We start from the raw sequence: 20,787 nt of genomic DNA, 5'->3' as shown, positions 1-20,787 counted from the left end.
AAATCTATTTGTACAGTCAATCTGAAAGCTCTTTCCTGTTTAGATCTGTTTTGTGTGTTTTCTGCGGCATTAACCCTGAAAACCAATACTGCAACTCAGACTTTTTGCCACTCAGTGGGCGTAACCGCAGTACTCAGGCCACCTGCGACGTCACATGCATTCCCTCTATATGGAGAAGACATAATTGGCAAATGTAAGAGGATTTTTATTATTAATATGGGGATAATTAGACAAATACACACTGCTGTGATTGTTCTGTCATTTCTTAATTGCTTGCTCAGTTGATAAATAATCTCTTAATAAAAGGTGCTGTATGTAACTTTATCACTCTACTAAAGCATAAAAATACCATAATATGTTTGCATATATTGAGGAAACATGCTAAATTCACATACTCGTTTCTCTGAAAACACTTCTACAGCCAGTTATTTTACTATGTGCATTTCCAGGCTGGAATGTTTGTTATTGTTTTGGTCTGTTATACTGCACATTGCCAATTTTCATTGTCCATTTTGCATGTGCTTAAACTGGCAACCCGTGTGAGCGCCGTCCACTCTGAGGAGCAGGAGGCAGGAGAGGAGCAGGAGGCAGGAGAAAGGATGATCTCCGATATTTTTAATTAGACTGTCATTCTTACATACTGCACTTTTATATCTTTATAATTTCTTTATTAAGAGTCTTTATTAAACCCTATAAAGTGGTGTTATTATTTTCATATTATCGGACACATTCCCAATCTTTTCCCCCAAAAAACATTTCTATTCTAGAAGCTTTCCATAACTAAATGTTTACATACTAATGACATTTATTTATCGGCTAATATAATTGACCATGTAGTAATTTACATATTACTGTAAATATCAAAGATAAAAGTAAATCAAGAGAGTAGTTTCATTTTGAATAAAAGCAACTGATTCTGTGTTGAAGTTTTATTCACAAATCATGACATTCATGTTTTATTCACATGGCATGACATATGGGCAAAAACACTTATTTAAACACACACATTAACACACTTTACACAGGGTCTTGGGATCCCAGACAAATGAAAGTTTGGTCTGATTATGCAATCCCAGTGATACCAGCCTTTGATCAAATATAATAAAATGACATTTACAAGAAATTATTAAAAATGTTATTATTAAAATTCGTTCAAAACAAAGTGAAAAATAAAAGTGATTAATCACAATTAATCACAATTAATCTTCTTTGGAAAAGAATCAAGGTTGTATTAGCTATGTACATTATATTGGTATATTAATCACATGCATAATTCATCATGGTCTATCTAGATAATAATTAAAAATATATTTAAAGTACATTAACATGTTTTCATGCATTTGTGCAATTTAAAAACATATATAACTAACACAAGAAATTATACCCAGATTAGTAGTGCTTCTGCAAACTAGGAAAGTTTAGCCTACTGCTGCCTTCACCACAGGAGTTTATAATTAATATTATTATGCTACCATACAATTCATAGGAAAAATTGGCTACTGAAATGCTATTGGATCGTTTAGCAATCCTAAGGACACCTCTGGCAAATCATTGGCTGTAATCATATCAAACGTAGCTAACACATGACACAACATAAGAGATAGGGCCCTATCATACACGCTCGGCGCAATTCGGTGTGACGCAAGTGTTTTTTGCTAGTTTCAGCCTGACCCAGTTATCATTTTTACGTCCTGCGCCACGTTGCATAAATAGCAAATGCATTTGCACCCATTGGCGTGCTGGTCCGTTGCTTTTTTGTGGCAACTGAAATACACTGCGCCTTTGACCAACAAAAACCTGGGCTGCGTTTCCCAAAAGCATCGTAAGCCTAAGTAGATCGTAAAAACGATCGTACGACTGATCTTAATATTACGGTCTGTTTCCCAAAAGCATTGTAACTTAAGTAGCGCTTAAAAATCATCATAGATCTACGAGTACTCTGGAGTAATCGTAAATCCCCAAGTGCATCGTAAGAAGACAGAGTTATGAGGTCACCTCCAGGACAACTGGCAGATTACACCTTTAACTTTATTCAAATGCAATGTGATTATAATATAAGGTTTTGATTGTACTTTACTGTACACTTTTTTTTCAGCCATTTTGCTGGTGTCTCCACTCGTAGGTTTGTGCTTATATAGATTATTGGCCTCGTAGAAAATGCACATAAGGTGAGAACGTTCCCTAATGGTTATTTTTAAGTTATTATTTTGCAACCATTTTTGTTGATGGAAGGTTATTTTTTGAATACATTCTTTTTTTTTTTTTTTACAAATTAGACGCTTTGCAGTTGTTATATATATGTTAAAGATTTTATTTTGGATGTGTTCATTGTAATTATATTGGCTGGGTTTATAAAAGTTTATAAAATTGTAAGGATATCTTTGCTTGGTGCATTTGGAAACAAAGCTTGTCTATTTCTAAATGTTTCTATTTCAACCACGGACACATCTAAACTATGTGTGTAGCAACCATTCAACTGGAGAATGGTGGACTTAATCGGCCTTGTACACCAATGCAGGTTTCGTCTTGCGAGTGATGTGGTCCCGAGGACTTTTCTATCGCTTCAGAGGTGTGTGTGTGTGTGTGTGTGTTTGTGTGTGTGTCTAAAATGTAACCCTGACCATTTTACTTGCCTTTTGTTAAATAATCACTCGTTAATAAAATTTTGATATTTCGATAATACCTCAATTGTATCGTATGCTTAATGTGTGCAAATTTCTATGTCACTGTCCATGTTTATTATGTGGGTTTAGGGGTCGCGTAGATCTAGGCTGTGTACGGAAAGTTTTTTTTTTTTTTGCGGAAAATTTATTATTTTCAAATATAAGCATTTATAGTTTGTATATAAACAAATATATATTTTATAATGACATAATTATACATATGCATGTACATTTATATGTTTTAAATACAATTATGATTACTGTAGGCTAATATATGTAGCAGTGCATTCGGTTACTTTTGAAAGGACAAAAATAAGGTGTCAATGTATTTCAATAGACTTTAGCTTTGCCAGCTATAAAAAAAATATAGCATTTCCTCATGTTTTACCACTGATTTTTAGTGACAGTCGATATGCATGAGCCAGTGAGGATGACAGTTCTCCCCCCCCCGTGCCATACCATACCACACCACACCCAATCCCCTCCCTTATCACAGCCATCCACGCCCATTTAAGTAGCATTTTTCAAAAAGATTGTGAGCTAGAATTGAGCTGAAAGAGGGGGGTTTCATGACCCTTTAACACAAAACTGGAGACTCATGAAAATTCATGTAAGCTCGACCCAGTGTCACCTCAAATCTGAGGGTAGGTTTACACGACAATGATGTACTATTTAACGTGAACTTTTTTATACTTTTTTCACGTACAGACATCAACGTTGTCAAAACGATCCCCGTTCTCACGGATCCGCAAAAACAACTAAAAAACGCTGTGTTGTTCGTGCTAGGCCAGTAGTTGGCGATATCACTTTGTAAACACGACACACATAGACTGAACATACATGTAGGCTAATACGCATATGCATTACGTCACCATTTTCACAAATTCACATTTTTGTTGTTTACATGGAAACGATAATGGTATCGGTTTCAAAAACTTGCACTTAAATTGAAACCTGTTTTCAAAAGCTTAGTTAAAATTGGTGTTGTGTAAACAGCCCCTAAAACGTATTACGATTAGCGATTTCTACCATGGGAGTCCCCCTTCCCTCTGAACTGCGATCATGACACATCCTCTTATCATTGTGATCTGGGTCATGCCCCATCCACCTCATTTTAAAACTGCATCCCAGTAACAAATAGATGAGTGGGCTGGTAAAGAGGTGGGTTGTGGCCAGTATGGTAGCAGCTGGAAGTCCATATTTTGACATTTTTTCACCCAGGCTGCCGCTAACGGTGGCCTGAAGCATAGTTAAGATGATTTGAGGTCCCCAGCACACAAAGTAGGCAATCTTTATAGCACAGATTATTTGTGCCTGCTTCCTACATAATTTACATAATTTATGAGATGATGTCACACAGCAGGTGAGAAACATTACCAAAGCTGGCACCACTAACCCGAGGAGAAATCGCATGACAACGACAGTCTTCAGCCTTGCAGTGCCGTCTTGAGTTGTTCTGGATTTGTCCAAGTCATAGTCATCAATGCACCGATTATCTCGGACCTCTCTGGAAAACAGCGAAGGACATGCCAAGACTGCTGCAATAGCCCAGGAGAATGAAATCAGAAAGATGTTACAATTCTTCATCTTTTTTATGCATATGCTCTTTAAAAGAGTAGATTTAATGCTCCAGAGACTCAGCATGGTTGCCGTGAAGAACATACTGCCGTAGATGATATAGGATGACAGCTTGCAGCTTGCATTTCCGTAATTCCATTCAAATTCATTGTAAGCATACAGGAGCTGAAACACCACAGATGTACAGGAGACTAAATGTGTTACAGCCAACGCCATAATCCAAATAGCAACCTCCTGAAAACTCTTGTATTTCCGGCAGCTGATGACAATGACGGTGAAGTTGAGGGTGACACCAAGGAAGAGAACAATACAATATGAAATGAAGTAGGTCATCCAGATATCATTTACTTTTTTAAGTTCTTGAATGATAGAATCATAGTCTATATTGGCCCAGTTACTGTTATCTCCAGACATCTTGGAAATCCTGTAAAAAAAAAAAATGTATATATATAATAATAATTATATATATATTTTTTTTTATATATATATATATATAAATATATATATATATGGATTATTTCACAATGATTGCATGTCTTCAAGAATAGTGCAGACAAAAAGCTTTACGAAAGTGGTGACTATGAACTGTTTTTATGGAAAAGAGCTGTGTAGTTATTTTATTTTCATGTCCAACAGAAATATTAACATCATACAGGTTCATGGCCTGCAATGAAGAATTTTTATTTTTTAGTAAAATGTTCCTTTAAGGCGGGGGTCGGCAACCCGTGACTCTTAAGCGCCGCCCTAGTGGCTCCCTGGAGCTTTTTCAAAAATATGAAAATGGAAAAAAGCACTACGATCACACCGGTGTGATTAGAACTGTCAGTGCATGACGTGATCAACGAGAAGGGTCTGACTGCAGAGCAGCAGAGCCACAGTTTCACCCCAGCAGTTTTACCCCGCTCATGGCAGTTTTGGTTTATATTGATATTCAAATATATTAAAAAAGACCTATATTTTTGTGAATTGGTGAATTTCGTGGCCACGAATTAATAATACCTCAGCAGGTTATACTAATTTGTTCCCTCGTTTTACTATATTGTGGCCACGTTGTAATTCGTTAAATCAAAATGAGGGAGGGAATTAGTTGAACGTGTCCACGATTTATTAAAACGAGGGAACAAATAAGTCAGGGCGCATAAAAGAACAAGCAGAGAGAGGATATTTTTTTCCCAGGATGGTAGGGGAAGACTCATGAAAATTCATTACCCCTAACCCCACCCCTAAACCTACCCATCACTGGGGTCTATGTGATGACCTACCCCAACCCCGCCCCTAAACCTACCCGTCACTGGGGTTAAGACCAATCAGGGATGACTTTCCTAATGAATATCATGAGTATTCCCCTACCATCCTGGGAAAAAAAAATATCGCGCCCCGGACGCGCACGCGCAGCCCGCGCACTGCCTTCAAACAAACATAGACAGTATATAAACAAACAACACGAGAGCTCTATTGCTCTCTCCCTCGCGCTTTCGCGCATATAGTAAAAGGTCGGAAGACCGATTGTGTTTTATAGATTAGTAGTTTGCTCATAAAGTGTTTGGTCATAAAGTGTTTGATTAGAAGTTCAGGAAATCTGAAACTGCGCATGCGCGGGTAAAACGTACTCGGTTACTAACGTAACCTCGGTTCTCTCTAGAGAGAGGAACGAGTACTGCGTAGAATACGCTAGGGGAAAATCCTTTTCCACGAGAATACTGAAGCCAAAAAATTATCCTTAATTTTGTATTAATGTAAAACGCGTTGCGGCAGCATACAGACATAGGCGAGGCAGCTTGCGCGCCTATTGGCTGGTCTGCTGGCAACTGCTTAAGCCTATCGAGCGAGACCTAGAGTGACGTCAGACCCAATGAGGGCGCTTCGCGCCCTCTGCGTCACGTCCCGCCGAAACGGGCGTGGCTTAGGTCTATAAATACCGCTCGCAGGCATTATTTCTCTGGTTTTTCATAGTCGAAGCAACCAGAGCGCGTGCAGGCACGGCAGGATACGCAGTACTCGTTCCTCTCTCTAGAGAGAACCGAGGTTACGTTAGTAACCGAGTACGTTCTCTTACGAGAGATACTCTCGTACTGCGTAGAATACGCTAGGGGAACCTACTGTAAAACGCCGTGCGTGCTGGGATCTGATACCATAGACTCAAGGGCGACAGCCCGGAGTTCATACAGTACATAATCACCCAGGGGACTCACAGGGAATCCTGGAAGAGAGGGGGGTTAGCCACTATCTTCCTTATAGCAGCATAGAGCAAGGATTGCAATACTCAATAGCTGCATAACTGACAGCGCCAGTTATGAGATTTTGGCCATACTAGACCGACAGTAGTCTGGCCCGTAGTGCGGGAACCTCTAGGTTGTAAAACCTTATAAATGTAGACGGAGAGGCCCAGCCTGCCGCCATACAAATATCTTGCAAGGCAATCCCACTTGACCATGCCCACGATGAAGCCATGCTTCTCGTGGAGTGCGCTTTGACACCCAGCGGGCACTGCATGCCCTTGGTTGTGTAAGCTAGCGCTATTGCGTCCACTACCCTACTGGATAGGATCTGTTTCGAAGCGGCTAGTCCCTTAGAACGCCCGCTGAACGAAACAAAGAGCTGCTCCGTCTGTCTGAAAACAGACGAGCGAGACACATAAGCTCTTAACGCCCTGACTGGGCAAAGGGAGCTTTCGTCCATATTTCCTTCAGTGACCGGCAGGGCAGACAGGGAAATGACCTGTGCTCTGAACGGTGTATTGAGGGATTTACATAACCGTGCTTAGGTTTGAGTATAACTCTAGAGTCATTCGGCCCAAATTCCATGCACGTCGCGCTTACTGAGAGCGCGTGTAAGTCCCCTATGCGCTTCACTGAAGCGAGAGCCAGAAGAAACGCCGTCTTGAAAGACAGGTGTTTAAGATCAATCTCCTGCAAGGGCTCAAATGGATGACCTTTCATGGCTTCCAGTACCGTAGAAAGGTCCCATATAGGGACTGTGGGAGGTCTGGGAGGATTCAGTCTCTTAGCTCCTCGAAGGAAGCGAATGACTAAATCGCTCCTTCCAATAGACTGGCCGAGCGTGGTCGAAGAGAACACTGCTATGGCCGCTACATAGACTTTGAGCGTGGAAGGGGACCTGCCCTTATCCAACAGCTCCTGTAGGAAGGAGAGAACCTCCGTCACACCGCAATGCAGGGGTGACACACCACGAGCTGTGCACCAGCTAGAGAACACTGACCATTTTGAGGCATAGAGACGTCGCGTAGACGGAGCTCTGGCCTGTGTGAAAGTGTTTAACACTCCCTGTGGGAGGTCAGCGGGTACCCGTTGATGGCCCACACATGGAGGGACCACAGCTCTGGGTGAGGATGCCAAATCGAGCCGTTGGCTTGAGAGAGGAGATCCCTCCTCAGAGGCACTGGCCACGGGGCGGTGCGCGCTAACTGCATCACAATTGGGAACCAAGGTTGGCTCATCCAAAGTGGGGCTACAAGCAGCACTGAGCATCCTTCTTCCCTGACCCGTTCTACCACCTGAGTCAGGAGGGAGACGGGGGGCAAAGCGTAGACAGGACGGCGAGGCCACTCGTGGGTCAGCGCGTCCTTGCTCTTCGAGAAAAATTCTGGACAGTGAGCGTTTTCTTGAGACGCGAACAGGTCTACTTCCGCTCTGCCGAATTTCTTCCACAGCAGCTGGACTGTCTGTGGGTGCAAAGACCATTCTCCTGTCGGAACCTGGTTCCTGGACAGTCTGTCTGGTCCTATATTTAGGAGCCCTGGCACGTGCGCTGCTCTCAGCGAGAGCAGGTTGCTGCGGGCCCATATCAGGAGGCGCCTGGTTAGCCTGTACAGAGTCAGGGACCTGAGGCCGCCCTGGCGATTTATGTAGGACACCACTGAGACGTTGTCTGAACGTATTAGCACGTGGTGTCCCTTTATGAGGGGACAAAAGCGCGTGAGCGCTTTGCTCACTGCCAACATATCGAGGCAGTTGATATGTAAGAGCTTCTCCTGCTTTGACCATTGGCCAAAAAGCGGTCTGCCCTCGAGCAGCGCTCCCCATCCCGAGGTGGATGCGTCCGTGGACACCACCATCACTCTCGAGGAAGTCCCCAGGCTTACACCTGATTGGTACCAGTCTTTTGCCTCCCAAGGTTTCAAAGCTGCAATGCGTGCTTGATTTACCTTGACGCGAAGCTGACCGGAGGCCCACGCTGTGCGTGGTACTCTCTTTCTGAGCCAGAACTGCAGTGGGCGCATGCGCAGAAGGCCCAACTGGAGAACTGAAGATGCTGAGGCCATCAGACCGAGCATCCTTTGAAAGGCTTTGAGAGGGACTATCGCGCCGCAGCGGAACGAGCCGGCTGCGCCGAATGTCCAGTGTGCGCTGAGATGACAGGCGTGCTGTCATTAGCAGCGAGTTCAGCTCAATTCCCAGAAAAGATATAATCTGTCTGGGGAAAAAGCGAGCTCTTTTCCCAGTTCACTGCGAGACCGAGATTCTCGAGGTGATCGAGTAAAATGGTCCTGTGCTCTACGAGCTCTGAGTGAGATTGGGCTAAAATCAGCCAGTCGTCCAGATAGTTCAGCACTCGTATGCCCCGTAATCTGAGGGGTGCGAGCGCTGCGTCCATGCACTTCATAAATGTACGGGGTGCCAGGGACAAGCCGAAAGGCAGGACTGTGTACTGATATGCCTGGCCCTCGAAGGCGAATCTCAAAAATCGCCTGTGACGTGACGCTATCTGTATTTGAAAATACGCGTCCTTTAGATCTATTGACACAAACCAGTCCCCCTGGCGGACGTGCGCGAGGATTTTTCTGGTTGTGAGAATGAAGCGCCATCCTGAACTGGCGCTTCATAAGCGCTCTGTTCAGCTGCCGCAGATCTAGTATGGGTCTGAGACCCCCGTCCTTTTTGGGCACCAGGAAGTATCTGCTGTAAAGCCCCCCTTCGCTTTGAGCTTGAGATAGGGGTTCTATAGCCCCTTTGCTCAACAGTTTCAAAATCTCGGCTCGAAGTAGATGAGCTACTTTCGATTCTACCGTGGTCTCGACGCGCGCCATGAAGCGGCGAGGGCGTCGGCGAAACTGCAGCGAATAGCCTTTTTTATGATGTTCAGCACCCATCTCGAAACCCCGGGAAGCTTTTCCCACGCAGGTGCGCGAGTAGCTAGGGGCTGGATGTGAAGCACGCTCTGATCGGCTCGCGATACAGCGGCTTTTGCGTGCTGTGACATAAGCGTCGCGCTCATGACATCTGAGGCAGGGGGCGCGCTGATAACAGCGGGCAGAATGCCCGCGCTCGACTCCTCCGCAGTGTTTAGCTGTGAGGAGGAGGGCTGGGCTAGTTTCATGCCTGTGTGTGGCCGTGGGCGCAGAGCAGCGGGCACATACACCACTTTTACAGCATTGCTCGCGTGAGCAGAGCGTATGCATACTGGTCCTGTATTTACAGAGACCGTGAGACATGTGGGAAGTAGCGTTTGTGGGCACTGGGTAGTGGGCACGTTTGCTACGTTTAAAGCGCAATCGATCTGAGTCGATTTTATGTGCGCGAGCCCTGTGTGAAGGGCTGTGTTTGTGTGTAGGAATGGGCACTGAGTAGTGGCCATTTTTTCAACACATGAAAACACCGTCGGCCGTGGCCGGGACACCAGAAAATACACTCTTTAAGGGATTTATCTGGGTAGCCGTAAAATGGCTTTTTTTTTTTTTTTTTTTTTTGTGCAGGCAAGCGGGCAATGGAACCGGCTTGTTGGCTGCTAAATACGCTGGACCAGTCACATTTCTTGGAACTGGACGAGCGGCAAGGTTTGGGTGCAGGCGAGGGGGTGGTACAACGCGCTCGTTGGCTGCAAAACACACATCTGCAGTCGCCTCTTCAGGGAACTGACAGAGCGAGCATTGGCGGCATAATTTTATTTGCCGGTAGACCCGGGATCGAACACGGGTCTCTCGTGCGGAAATCTGTGAATCTGCCACTGGCCCACAGGGGAAGACACATAAGATTTCAGTCAGCGCGAGTATTATCAGAGAGCGTCAACATGCTGGCGATTGTTTGCAGGCGTGCGTGTAACAACAGGCTCGCTCACTGCAATAAAGACATTTCCAGTCGCCTGAATATCAGAGGGGAATGAGAAATGTGTGAGAGATTGAGATCGGCCCGGCCGCAGCGGGACTAGAACACTCTTTTCTCCTTTCGCCAGTGACGCACGGGAACCATAGAAACGGTGTCTGGGTGCAGGCGAGCGGGTTGCACAACGCGCTCGTCGGCTGCAAAATGCACGTCTGCAGTCGCCTTCCAGGGAACTGACAGAACGAAGCATTGGCGGCATAATTTATCTGCCGTTAGACCGGGATTCGAACACCGGTCTCCCGTGTGACAAAACCTAGGATTCCGCCCCTGAGCCACAGGGGGGAAACACAAAGGCTTTCAGATGCACGAGCATATAAAGGAGCGTCAACATGTCTTCTTCGGCGTTTGCTTGCAGGCGTGCGTGTATAAAAAACAGGCACGTTTGCTGCAGTATAGACATTTCCAGTCGCCTGATCAGGGAACTGAGACATGTGTGAGAAATGAGGTCAGTCCGGTCTCGACGGGACTGTAAACACCTTTCTCCTTTCGCCAGTGACGCACGGGAACCATAGAAACGGTGTCTGGATGCAGGCGAGCGGGTTGTACAACGCGCTCGTCGGCTGCAAAATGCACGTCTGCAGTCGCCTTCCAGGGAACTGACAGAACGAAGCATTGGCGGCATAATTTATCTGCCGTTAGACCGGGATTCGAACACCGGTCTCCCGTGTGAAAAAACCTTGGATTCCGCCACTGAGCCACAGGGGGGAAACACAAAGGCTTTCAGATGCACGAGCATATGAAAGAGCGTCAACATGTTTTCTTCGGCGTATAGACACTTCCAGTCGCCTGATCAGGGAACTGAGACATGTGTGAGAAATGAGTTCAGTCCGGTCTCGACGGGACTGTAAACACTTTTCTCCTTTCGCCGGTGAGTGACGCGTGACGGACCGCTCCAGACATCCCCTGTGAACGGCGCGGTTGCGCGGCTCGAACAGAGGGCGAGCAGGTATCATCCCCAAAGCAGGCAAGGCAAGCGGGCGAACCGGCGAGCTTTGCGGCTTGGAAGGGCGGAGGAGCAGTCTCGGAGAAGGATGCCAGGTGAGTCCTCAGAGTCACCATAGGCAGTACCTAGCTCGCAGTGAGGGCAGTCGCCGTCAGCGAGCGCGAGAACTGCGTGATCCTCAGGAAAGGGGCGTCTTGAAAAAGACGCCCGGCTCTTTTAGTGCAATGAGAGTGTGTGTCGCGGCGGCGAGCACACACACAAGGCATAGTAAAAGAGAAAAAGGATACAGCACCGGATAGCGCAGCAGGAAGGCGATGAAGGCGGCGCAGCCAGCAGCTTCTCGACTCGTCCCGCTGAAGTGCTTCTTCAACAGCGCGGCTTCTTCTCGGATCCAGCGATGTGAGTTGCTTCGCTGAAGGATGAAAAATCAGAGAAATAATGCCTGCGAGCGGTATTTATAGACCTAAGCCACGCCCGTTTCGGCGGGACGTGACGCAGAGGGCGCGAAGCGCCCTCATTGGGTCTGACGTCACTCTAGGTCTCGCTCGATAGGCTTAAGCAGTTGCCAGCAGACCAGCCAATAGGCGCGCAAGCTGCCTCGCCTATGTCTGTATGCTGCCGCAACGCGTTTTACATTAATACAAAATTAAGGATAATTTTTTGGCTTCAGTATTCTCGTGGAAAAGGATTTTCCCCTAGCGTATTCTACGCAGTACGAGAGTATCTCTCGTAAGAGAACTGCTGGGGTGAAACTGCTGGGGTAAAACTGTGGCTCTGCGGCTCTGCAGACAGATATTATTGTGATCAACTGCAAAATTCAAATGTGCTTTCGCGCATTGGCTGGCGCTGAGCCAGAGACAGGCGCGCTCAGAGCTGTCACACACTGATGTCAAAGGAAGAGGCAATAATAAACCTTTCCATTACAATTAGTTTTATTCATCAGATACACATTGTGTAAGTAACTTTAAAGTTTACTCTATTCTTCTCCCAGTTCACCTGCCACTTACTTTTATGTATGTCGGGAGAAGTGGATGAATTCACGTGTTGTAAATCCAACAGATCTGAACTGCGTCTGCGGCACAAACTAATGGCGGCGCCCATCGCGAATACAGCTGAACTAACGCGATCGTTATAAAGGTGTTTAAACAACAAAACACTTCCACTTGCATATATTTGACAACCGGAATATCAGATATTTCATGCCATATCTAACAAATTTGTGAATATTTTGAAAAAAAAGAGGAAAAATGACATAAAAGCAGATCATCATTCATTCAGCTCTGTTGTTGCTGCGGTGTGTCACATGACAAGCAATGACGCGTCACCATGGAAACCATAAAGTGACACACTCTAAACATAGACAGTAAAACAAATGGACACAGCGACCCCATAGACTTCAAAGGAGAAAAGTGAAGTCAACTGACCGTTCGCAAAACCCCGCCCTCAAACGGTCCTCATCCAATCCTAGCTCAGCAACTGTAACTAAGGAGAAGGACCTCCGTCAAACATTGCGATTTCAGAAAGATGGTGAAACGATGCGCCTATGGCACCTGCAAATCTGACACCAGGTACCCCAAAAGTTTAGAGGGAGGGGTCGTTTTTCTTTGTCTTTCCAAAGCCCAAAGCCCAAACGGAAATATGCCGACAATGGATTAAGCAGTGTGGGAGACCTCACTCACAGCTAAATGCCTCGAAGATTAACGTTAATAAGTATACATATGTCTGCTGTAAGTAAAGCTAGCGAGCTAACTTAGCATATCAGTTATCAATAAGTAGTTTAAGTAAGTTACTCTTACAACACTTTGCAGTTTTAATGATGTCCTGTATGAATAAAATGACGGAGTATTTCTTTTTATGTTTCCACTGTTCGATCACGCCCGTGCCTCTCTCTCTCTGACACACACACACACACACACACACACACACACACACACACACATAACAGCATTGTAACATTAATCTTGATCGCGTCTAGTTCGACGCTTGAACATTCTGAATCCATTCGCGCGTCCAAAGCGAATAGGACGCGAGCGAGCGAGTGCAGTATGAAATGTTTAAAGACACGTAGAACATATGCGATGATGAAAGGTGGGGAAACTGTAGGCTAATAACGTTACTTGTTTAGGTTGGTCGTCATCCTTAGGTTAGCTAGCATAGCTAACCTGTCATACCTCTGATAGAACAGGTAGAAACTGAATCTTTGTAACCTAAACTAGATTGCAGCCCTTTCTGTCGTGCCCCTGGAGGATATGTCTGCTGCATTACTCCAAAACCAATCACTTATACCAATAGGTATGGAGCTCAACCCAGCCATGGCTATGTCTGGTTCTCAATTGTTTGTCGGCGTAGTAACAATAACTAGGGGGCGTGGCTTTTGCGAACGGTCAATTAGAAGCATAGACAGTATAAGAAGTGGACAGAGCCATCTCATTGGAACTCAATTGAGACAAGTGAAGCCCATTTTTAGCGATTTTTTAGGACTTCCGTTCCTGACGCGCAGACTCAAACCGACTCAAACAGAGCTTGACGACGAAGATGTGACGTGAGCAACCCGTCTGTCTTCTAGTGGCTGTGGCATGAGAAATCTGAATCATTCCCTTCCGAATCTTGCAGAGACGGAGAGCGTGAGTAGGAGCTGTCCATGAGCTAGGAGCAGGATAAACTTTTGCTAGGTATTCTGATTAAATATTTTGTCATTTTGCCTCCACGTCCCCCCGATGGCGCACGAGCTTCTCCTCCCGTCCATACGGTAATTTATTTACTGTGCGACAGAGAGTCGCGTGTTATGACGCAATCGTTAGCCCACTTTTACAAAAACTGCTTCTACGGGGCCATAACATAAGCTACAAGGTAATGGAGCATTTTATACATTGTCGTGTTTCTTTAGAAATAAATAATGGACAAATGGAGTCTTCAAACGCCTCAGATGTAAAGTTATTCGCTGTCAAAGTGACGCCAAAATGAATGGGAGTCAATGGGATGCTAACAGCAGGTGAAGTTCTGCTACAAGATGGTGGCACGCGGCCGGCTTCAACTTCCGGTCGACTTCCTTCCCGCTTGATTAGAAGCACTCACTTCCTGATGGCCGAGAGTACTGCGCAGACTCAAACTGAGCTTGACGACGTAGTTGTGACGTGAGCAACCTGTCTGTCTTCTAGTAGCTGTGCCAAGAGAAATCTGAATCATTCCCTTCCGAAACTTGCAGAGACGGAGAGTGTGAGTAGGAGGTGTCCATGAGCTAGGAGCAGGAGCAACTTTTGCTAAGTATTCTGATTAATTAATTTGTCATTTTGCCTCCACGTCCCCCCGGTTGCCTGCGAGCTTCTCCTCCTGTCCATACGGTAATTTCTCTACTGTGCGACAGAGAGTCGCGTGGATATGACGCAATCGTTATAGCCTATTTTTACAAAAACTGCATCTACGGGGCCATAACGTAAGATACAAGGTAATGGAGCCTTTTAAACATTTTCATGTTTCTTTAGAAATAAATAATGCACAAATGGAGTCTTTAAAGGGTAACTAAACCCTAAACCAACTTTTTTTAGTTAATGATCTGTAAGAATGGGGCTTTATTAGTGCTGTTCATTGATTCGAGTAACTTTTTTGACATTTGGGTATGCAGTGTTTTAATTCTACAATATATGGTGTAAAAACGTCTGAGACTTGCTGCCCTCTTCAGGTTGAACAGTGGCTACTGCAGTTGAATTTTCCTATTGGATGTTGCGGTACTGCGTGACGTAAGCAGGTTCCAGCTCACCACCCCCTCCCTTGGTACGAGCTCACCACACCCTTGGATGAGCTAGCGTAGATTTATCTGTATTTAGTACAGTGGTAGGTGTAGTGTTGCTAGTGGCAACAGCACTGCTGGACTGCATAGCTTTCCAGCAGACTTGGAAATTAGGCCCCAGTGGTTGCATGCATTTGGCCTGGAAGACCGTGAGTGTGAAACCTGCATTTTACGCGGAATTGCTTTTCCAACCCAAAAGAGGTGGAAATGGGCTTCTCCACACAGCTCGCGCTGAAAAGCGACGCAGTGCCAAACGCTGCTCCTCCTGCATGGACTCCACCACCGCAGCGGCGTCTTGATGTGAGTGATCATATATATAATCACAATTTATGGTTAGGCTAAAGTTAATCCTCTGGGGTCGACAAACGCGCCTGCGCATTTTGCTGGATTTTTTCACATAGCGGCAAAATATGAAAATGCCTATAGAGAGCACGCGCTATTGACATCAACTCGATAAAACTCATCAGATGCATGTACTTTACGTCGTCTTGCGACCCTGTGAGTCATTCTCCATTTTAGAGAGTCTGACAGCAGGACTCTCAGGTGCACCCCCCCTCCCCCTCTATCTCCGCTGGGGTCTGCCCACTTTTCTAGCATTTTTCAAATATTGCCAGTGGGTGGAGTCAGGCTCTGACCAGGGGTTTAGTTACCCTTTAAACGCCTCAGATGTAAAGTTATTCGCTGTCAAAGTGATGCCAAAATGAATGGGAGTCAATGAAATACTAACAGCAGGTGGGGGTCCGCTAATCAATGGCGGCGCCCGGGGAAGCTTCAATATTTTATGAAACCCTGCCCCCCTGATTCTAAATAACTGTTGCCTTGAAAAACTCATGCTGGGGGGTCAGCCAGAATATTTTAAACTTACGTGTGAAATAAATATAATTTCTGTAGGAGGAAAAACATGACAAACATTCTTAAAGTTTTTCAACGTTGTAAAAATGTGTATAATAAATATTTAATTTCAACATTTCTGTCAACGAAGATTTACGTCATAGACTGCGACACACGTTTCTGTCAGATCGGCGTGAGCGTATTTAGGCCACGCCCACACCGGGGGAAAACAATCCAACCGTCTCCATTGACTGCATTGCGAGAGGCTGCCTCCTTGTCATTTCTTGCTTCTAACAGAAGACAGAAAAATGCCTAAAAGCTGCTGTGTGACAAGGTGTACAACAAACAAGTTAAAAACCCAGAAATAAGTTTTTATTAGCTCTCGACCCAAAAAAATGAGTGTTGAGGACATAAAAGTGGATACTGGCAGTTGAGACAGAGCGTCACGTGTCTCATTACTCTGAGAACTAACGTACGCCCGCTGGAGACCGTAATCGGCAACACAGGATAGTTTATCCTACAGAAATATAATATATAAAACTGACATTTGGATATTTGACTCACCAGTGACCAAATGTTTAACTTACTGCACACGTAGTGTATTTTTAGTGCACACTGAGTGTCAGGATCCCACAATTTACCCATTTGTATCCACTTTTATGCCAAACGCTCGTTTTTTGGGGTCGACAGCTTATGGAAACTTATTTCTGGGTTTCTTAGCTTGTTTGCTGTACACCTTGTCACATAGCGGCTTTTAGGCATTATTCTGTCTTTTGTTAGAAGCAAGAAATGACAAGGAGGCAGCCTCTCCCAATGCAAAGTCAATGGAGACGGTTGGATTGTTTTCCCCCTTGGTGGGCGTGGTCTTCAGATTATGACGCATTGCGCTCTGTCTCTATAGAGCTGGCAAGTGAATGGGAGAAAATAATTATTTTCTGGTCCCGTTTGAATTGTGCCATGAATGTGAACATATGTTGTCTGTGAATTTTTTATATAATTTTTAGTGTAAAGAATGCTACAATTTAACGGGTAGAAGTTTGATACGGTTAGACTTTGTGTGAGAGCACTTTGTGGACTACAACTCTTCGCTGCTTTCGACGCGTTTGAAACGTCACCATCACTCGCACATGGACACTAGCTCACGGATACCGCTAAACATGGCTGTGTCTTTGGTGCACTTCACCGCCTTGTTTCAGGGAGAGGACAAAATCGTTGAGGTTGGCGAAAACCACGGGTAAGTCAACTTTATGGGGTGACGTCACATAGGCGACATGTAAGGCTTGTTCGACTTCATGCAGCTCTGCGCAGACCGATCGGCGGCTGACTTGAAGCAGTGCATGCCGGTTAGAAATTTTGTCCGACTTGATACAGCGCCGACGCCACGTGACTGTGACGTGTGCCATCAAAGTACCGCAAGAGCGATTTAAGAGTGGCCGGAGAACTCAGCCAGCGCAGCTTCTCAAGAGCGGCTGCAGGAGCTCTGATGACACAGCTGCAGGGTTGGGGAGTAACGGAATACATGTAACGGCGTTATGTAATCAGGATACAAAAATCCAGTAACTGTAATCCGTTACAGTTACGTCAAAAAACGTAGTAATCAGATTATAGTTACATTTTGAAAAAAGGGGGAATACTTTCAGGATTACAATGGTTTCATTTAAAACTAAATAAATCAGTATTTTGGCATAATAACACTATATTAAGCGCTGCTTGATTATACAGTAGTTCTTGGTTCTGTTGCCAGTAATGACTCACGTGTGCCACGCGCTGGTGCGTGTGCAAATAACAGCTTTCTACATCTCCTCAGACGCAGATTGAATCACTGCTGCTAGTAGAAACGATGCTGCCTGCGGGTAAAATCGCTTTTAATTCATGGAAATTCCGCTGCTATTTTGTAGAAATTAGGAGAGTAGCTTTTTTAGTTCCCAAAATGTCCTTTCTTAATCTTTTCTCGCGTGACGGGATGTTCGCTGTCTATGTAATGTAGGGGAACTCCCACTGCCAACGCCTCAAGTTCAGTCAGGCAAATTAAGAAAGATCACGGCTTTAGTCAACATGTAGGCCTATTTTAAAATAAACTAATATGTAGATTGTGTAAAAATTGTAAATGTTGTGTTTTTATTTTTTTAGTTAAAAATTAGTTAAAAATAAAACAAAATAATATGTAATACCATACATTAGCCACTAGATGTCTGTATAGTCCTTTACATAAATATATATTCAGGCCTGTGTGTAGATTTAGCAAATATTGTACACTGGACCAAATTCTTAACAAATAAAACATTTAAAAACAATTTTTTTTAATAATATTTCTTCTTGCTTGACTTTTTATTTATATACGTGACCTTATCCAAAAGTAATCAGTTACATTACTTTCATAGTATAGTACTTGGATTACATTACTGAATATTTTTTTTATGACGTAATTTGTAACTGTAACGGAATACATTTTTAAACTAACCCTCCCAAGCCTGCACAGCTGTTCCACGATTGGCCGGATTCAGCGCATGACAACGATCACGTGTGTTTCGTGTTTATTCGACCACCTTTAGTTCCTCTAAAGCTCACAAATACATTTTTTATAACAGCAAACACTTTTTTCATGTAGTTGCGGTGTTATATTGTGTCATGTTTGTCAAATTAAAACTGATTAAAAAACATAGACTCCACTTCATTGATAGTAGCCTAGCTTATGTTGGACTTTATTCTTGTTCAAACAGATGCTGTATGAAGCAGTACATAAAGTATTGAATGAAAATGTCTCAGAAACATCTATTATTTGGCAAATATTGCATTTATTTCACTTCAGCTGTGGTAAAGTATGCAAACACCACGTGAACGGTCACTACGGGAACCAGAAAGTGTCCGACTTCACGTCTCCGTTTGCAGCTCCTCCCCGCCTGCACGCCGCTACTCTCGCCGATCGGTTACATCCAGCCGCAGCCGATGTCGAACACACCTATTCTCGTTATGTCTTTTCTGCTAGCCGAAGAATCATACCATATACTGTCAAACTCGTAACATGAAAAATTATATAAAAAATTCACAGACAACATATGTTCACATTCATGGCACAATTCAAACGGGACCAGAAAATAATTTTTTTCTCACATTCACTTGCATTGACGATTTTTCAACCTAGAGGTCCAGCGGGGTTTTACGGATGGGCGGGACTTACCAGCTCTATAGAGACCGATGGCTGACAAACAAACAAACAATCAATCCGGCGGGTGTGTCCGGCCAGGATGCGCTGCAGGGAAAATAAACATTTAATCATGAATGCTCATTATGTATTTTTAGCCTAGCCTACTTATCATTTTGATACTAGGGGGCTAATAAAGCTAATATAGACACTTACAACATGTGTTGCCTTCATTATAAGGCTTATAAGGCTTTTAATTTTTTGCGGCTCCAGACAGATTTGTTTTGTTTTTGGTCCAATATGGCTCTTTCAACATTTTGGGTTGCCGACCCCTGCTTTAAGGAGAAGTAAAAATATTTATCTTTCCAAATGACCCACCAATGAAAGCATGGAATGCAAGGACAGCAAGGATAAAATATAATATTTTAGAAATATCTTATGATATAGTCAATGACACTGAAATTTGATTTCAGTGATGAATGCATTTAAATACCTTATATTTTAATCAGGGGAAAAAACATCACATAGTAATTCAAATATCAAAGACAAAAAACGGCATAATTTAACAGTATGAATGAAAGCATATAGCATCTCCATTACAAAAAGAAAAATAGTTACCACGATTAGAGTGAAAAAAAAAACAGCAATTTCTGCAAAAACAACACTGCATGCATGTTAAATCTTATTGTGCATTATTGCACACAACTTTTGAAATCAAATTACATCTACATGTAATTTATCATTATTTATTTGGTTTGAATGCTTTGCTTCCTGCAAAATATTCGTACCTTTGGCAGCAACAGTGCAGAATGAAGAAAATCAGAAGAGTATATCCATCTGAGAGAACTTTGAAAATGAGAGTAAAAACAGTGCACTGAATATTTAGGTTTCCTTTTGACTGCTGCAGCCCCCGCTTCTTTTCGTCAGCTGCAATTTGAGCTGCAGGATTTCTCTGGTTTCTCCCTATGGGTTTCTCCAGAGCCCGTCTACGGAGAGCCTGAGATGGTCCTCAATGCAGAGCATAAAATCCGGGGGGCGGAGTTGGATAAAATCCAACTCCTCCCACCTTACATATACCTAAACCTACCCGTCTCCACCCCCTGATCCCTAAACCCACCCCTAAACCTACCCATCTCCACCCCTAAACCTACCAATCTCCACCCCTTATATGAGATCCGACTCCTCCCCCCGGATCTTTTGTACTGCATTGAGGTGCTACTGGAGATCCTTGGCACTCCCTATTCAGCCCCATTGTATTGATTTTGGTTGCAGTTCCATTAGAATTCCACTGGGGGTGATCGCGAGCGAGTGCAGACTGAATGGGAGTCAATGGGGCTATACGGCTAAATGTGTCTCTTTCACCCAAATGCCGTTGAGAAATCTCAGATTTTATTGTAGGTTTTGCAAGTTCAACATGGGTTATAGGTCGAAAGTTGAATGAACGAGTACTTATTTCTTTTCTATTTCTTACAGGTTGAGTTGTTGTTGCCCATAACACGCTAGCATTCTGCTAATGACGTCAGCATTCTGACGTCATTGACATTTTAAAAGACTTTTTAAACCAAATAAGTGACTCTAAAAAAATCGAACACCCAGCAATGTGTAATTTCTTTGCATCTCCTTTCGAATACAACATTCAAATTACTAGACAAAAAATTATATCCTGAGAAAAGTGGGTTTTGAGGGGTATTTCGCCATAGACCTCCATTCATTCTGCACTCGCT

General features: G+C 44.1%; 1 protein-coding gene across 1 annotated transcript; it reads right to left on the bottom strand.

Annotated features, from left to right (window-relative positions):
• Positions 1-2,267: 2,267 nt before the first annotated feature.
• LOC308691147 (chemerin-like receptor 1) lies at positions 2,268-20,055 on the bottom strand. The gene is made up of 2 exons (XM_081366094.1): positions 19,852-20,055; positions 2,268-4,665 (listed from the first exon to the last, which is right to left on the bottom strand). The coding sequence occupies exon 2, from the start codon at positions 4,653-4,655 to the stop codon at positions 3,663-3,665; it is 993 nt and encodes a 330-aa protein (XP_081222220.1). The 5' UTR covers positions 4,656-4,665; positions 19,852-20,055; the 3' UTR covers positions 2,268-3,662.
• Between the last annotated feature and the right edge of the window lie 732 nt (positions 20,056-20,787).

Source organism: Scardinius erythrophthalmus (assembly GCF_964197995.2).
Source record: "Scardinius erythrophthalmus genome assembly, chromosome: 5".
NCBI classification, from domain to species: Eukaryota; Metazoa; Chordata; class Actinopteri; order Cypriniformes; family Leuciscidae; genus Scardinius; species Scardinius erythrophthalmus.
Note: the sequence above shows the minus strand (reverse complement) of the source record. Positions and strands in the feature narration are given on the sequence as shown.

What these genes read in the sequence shown, in the direction of transcription:
- LOC308691147 (XM_081366094.1), bottom strand. Translation starts at nt 4,655, where the DNA reads ATGTCTGGAGATAACAGTAACTGGGCCAATATAGACTATGATTCTATC.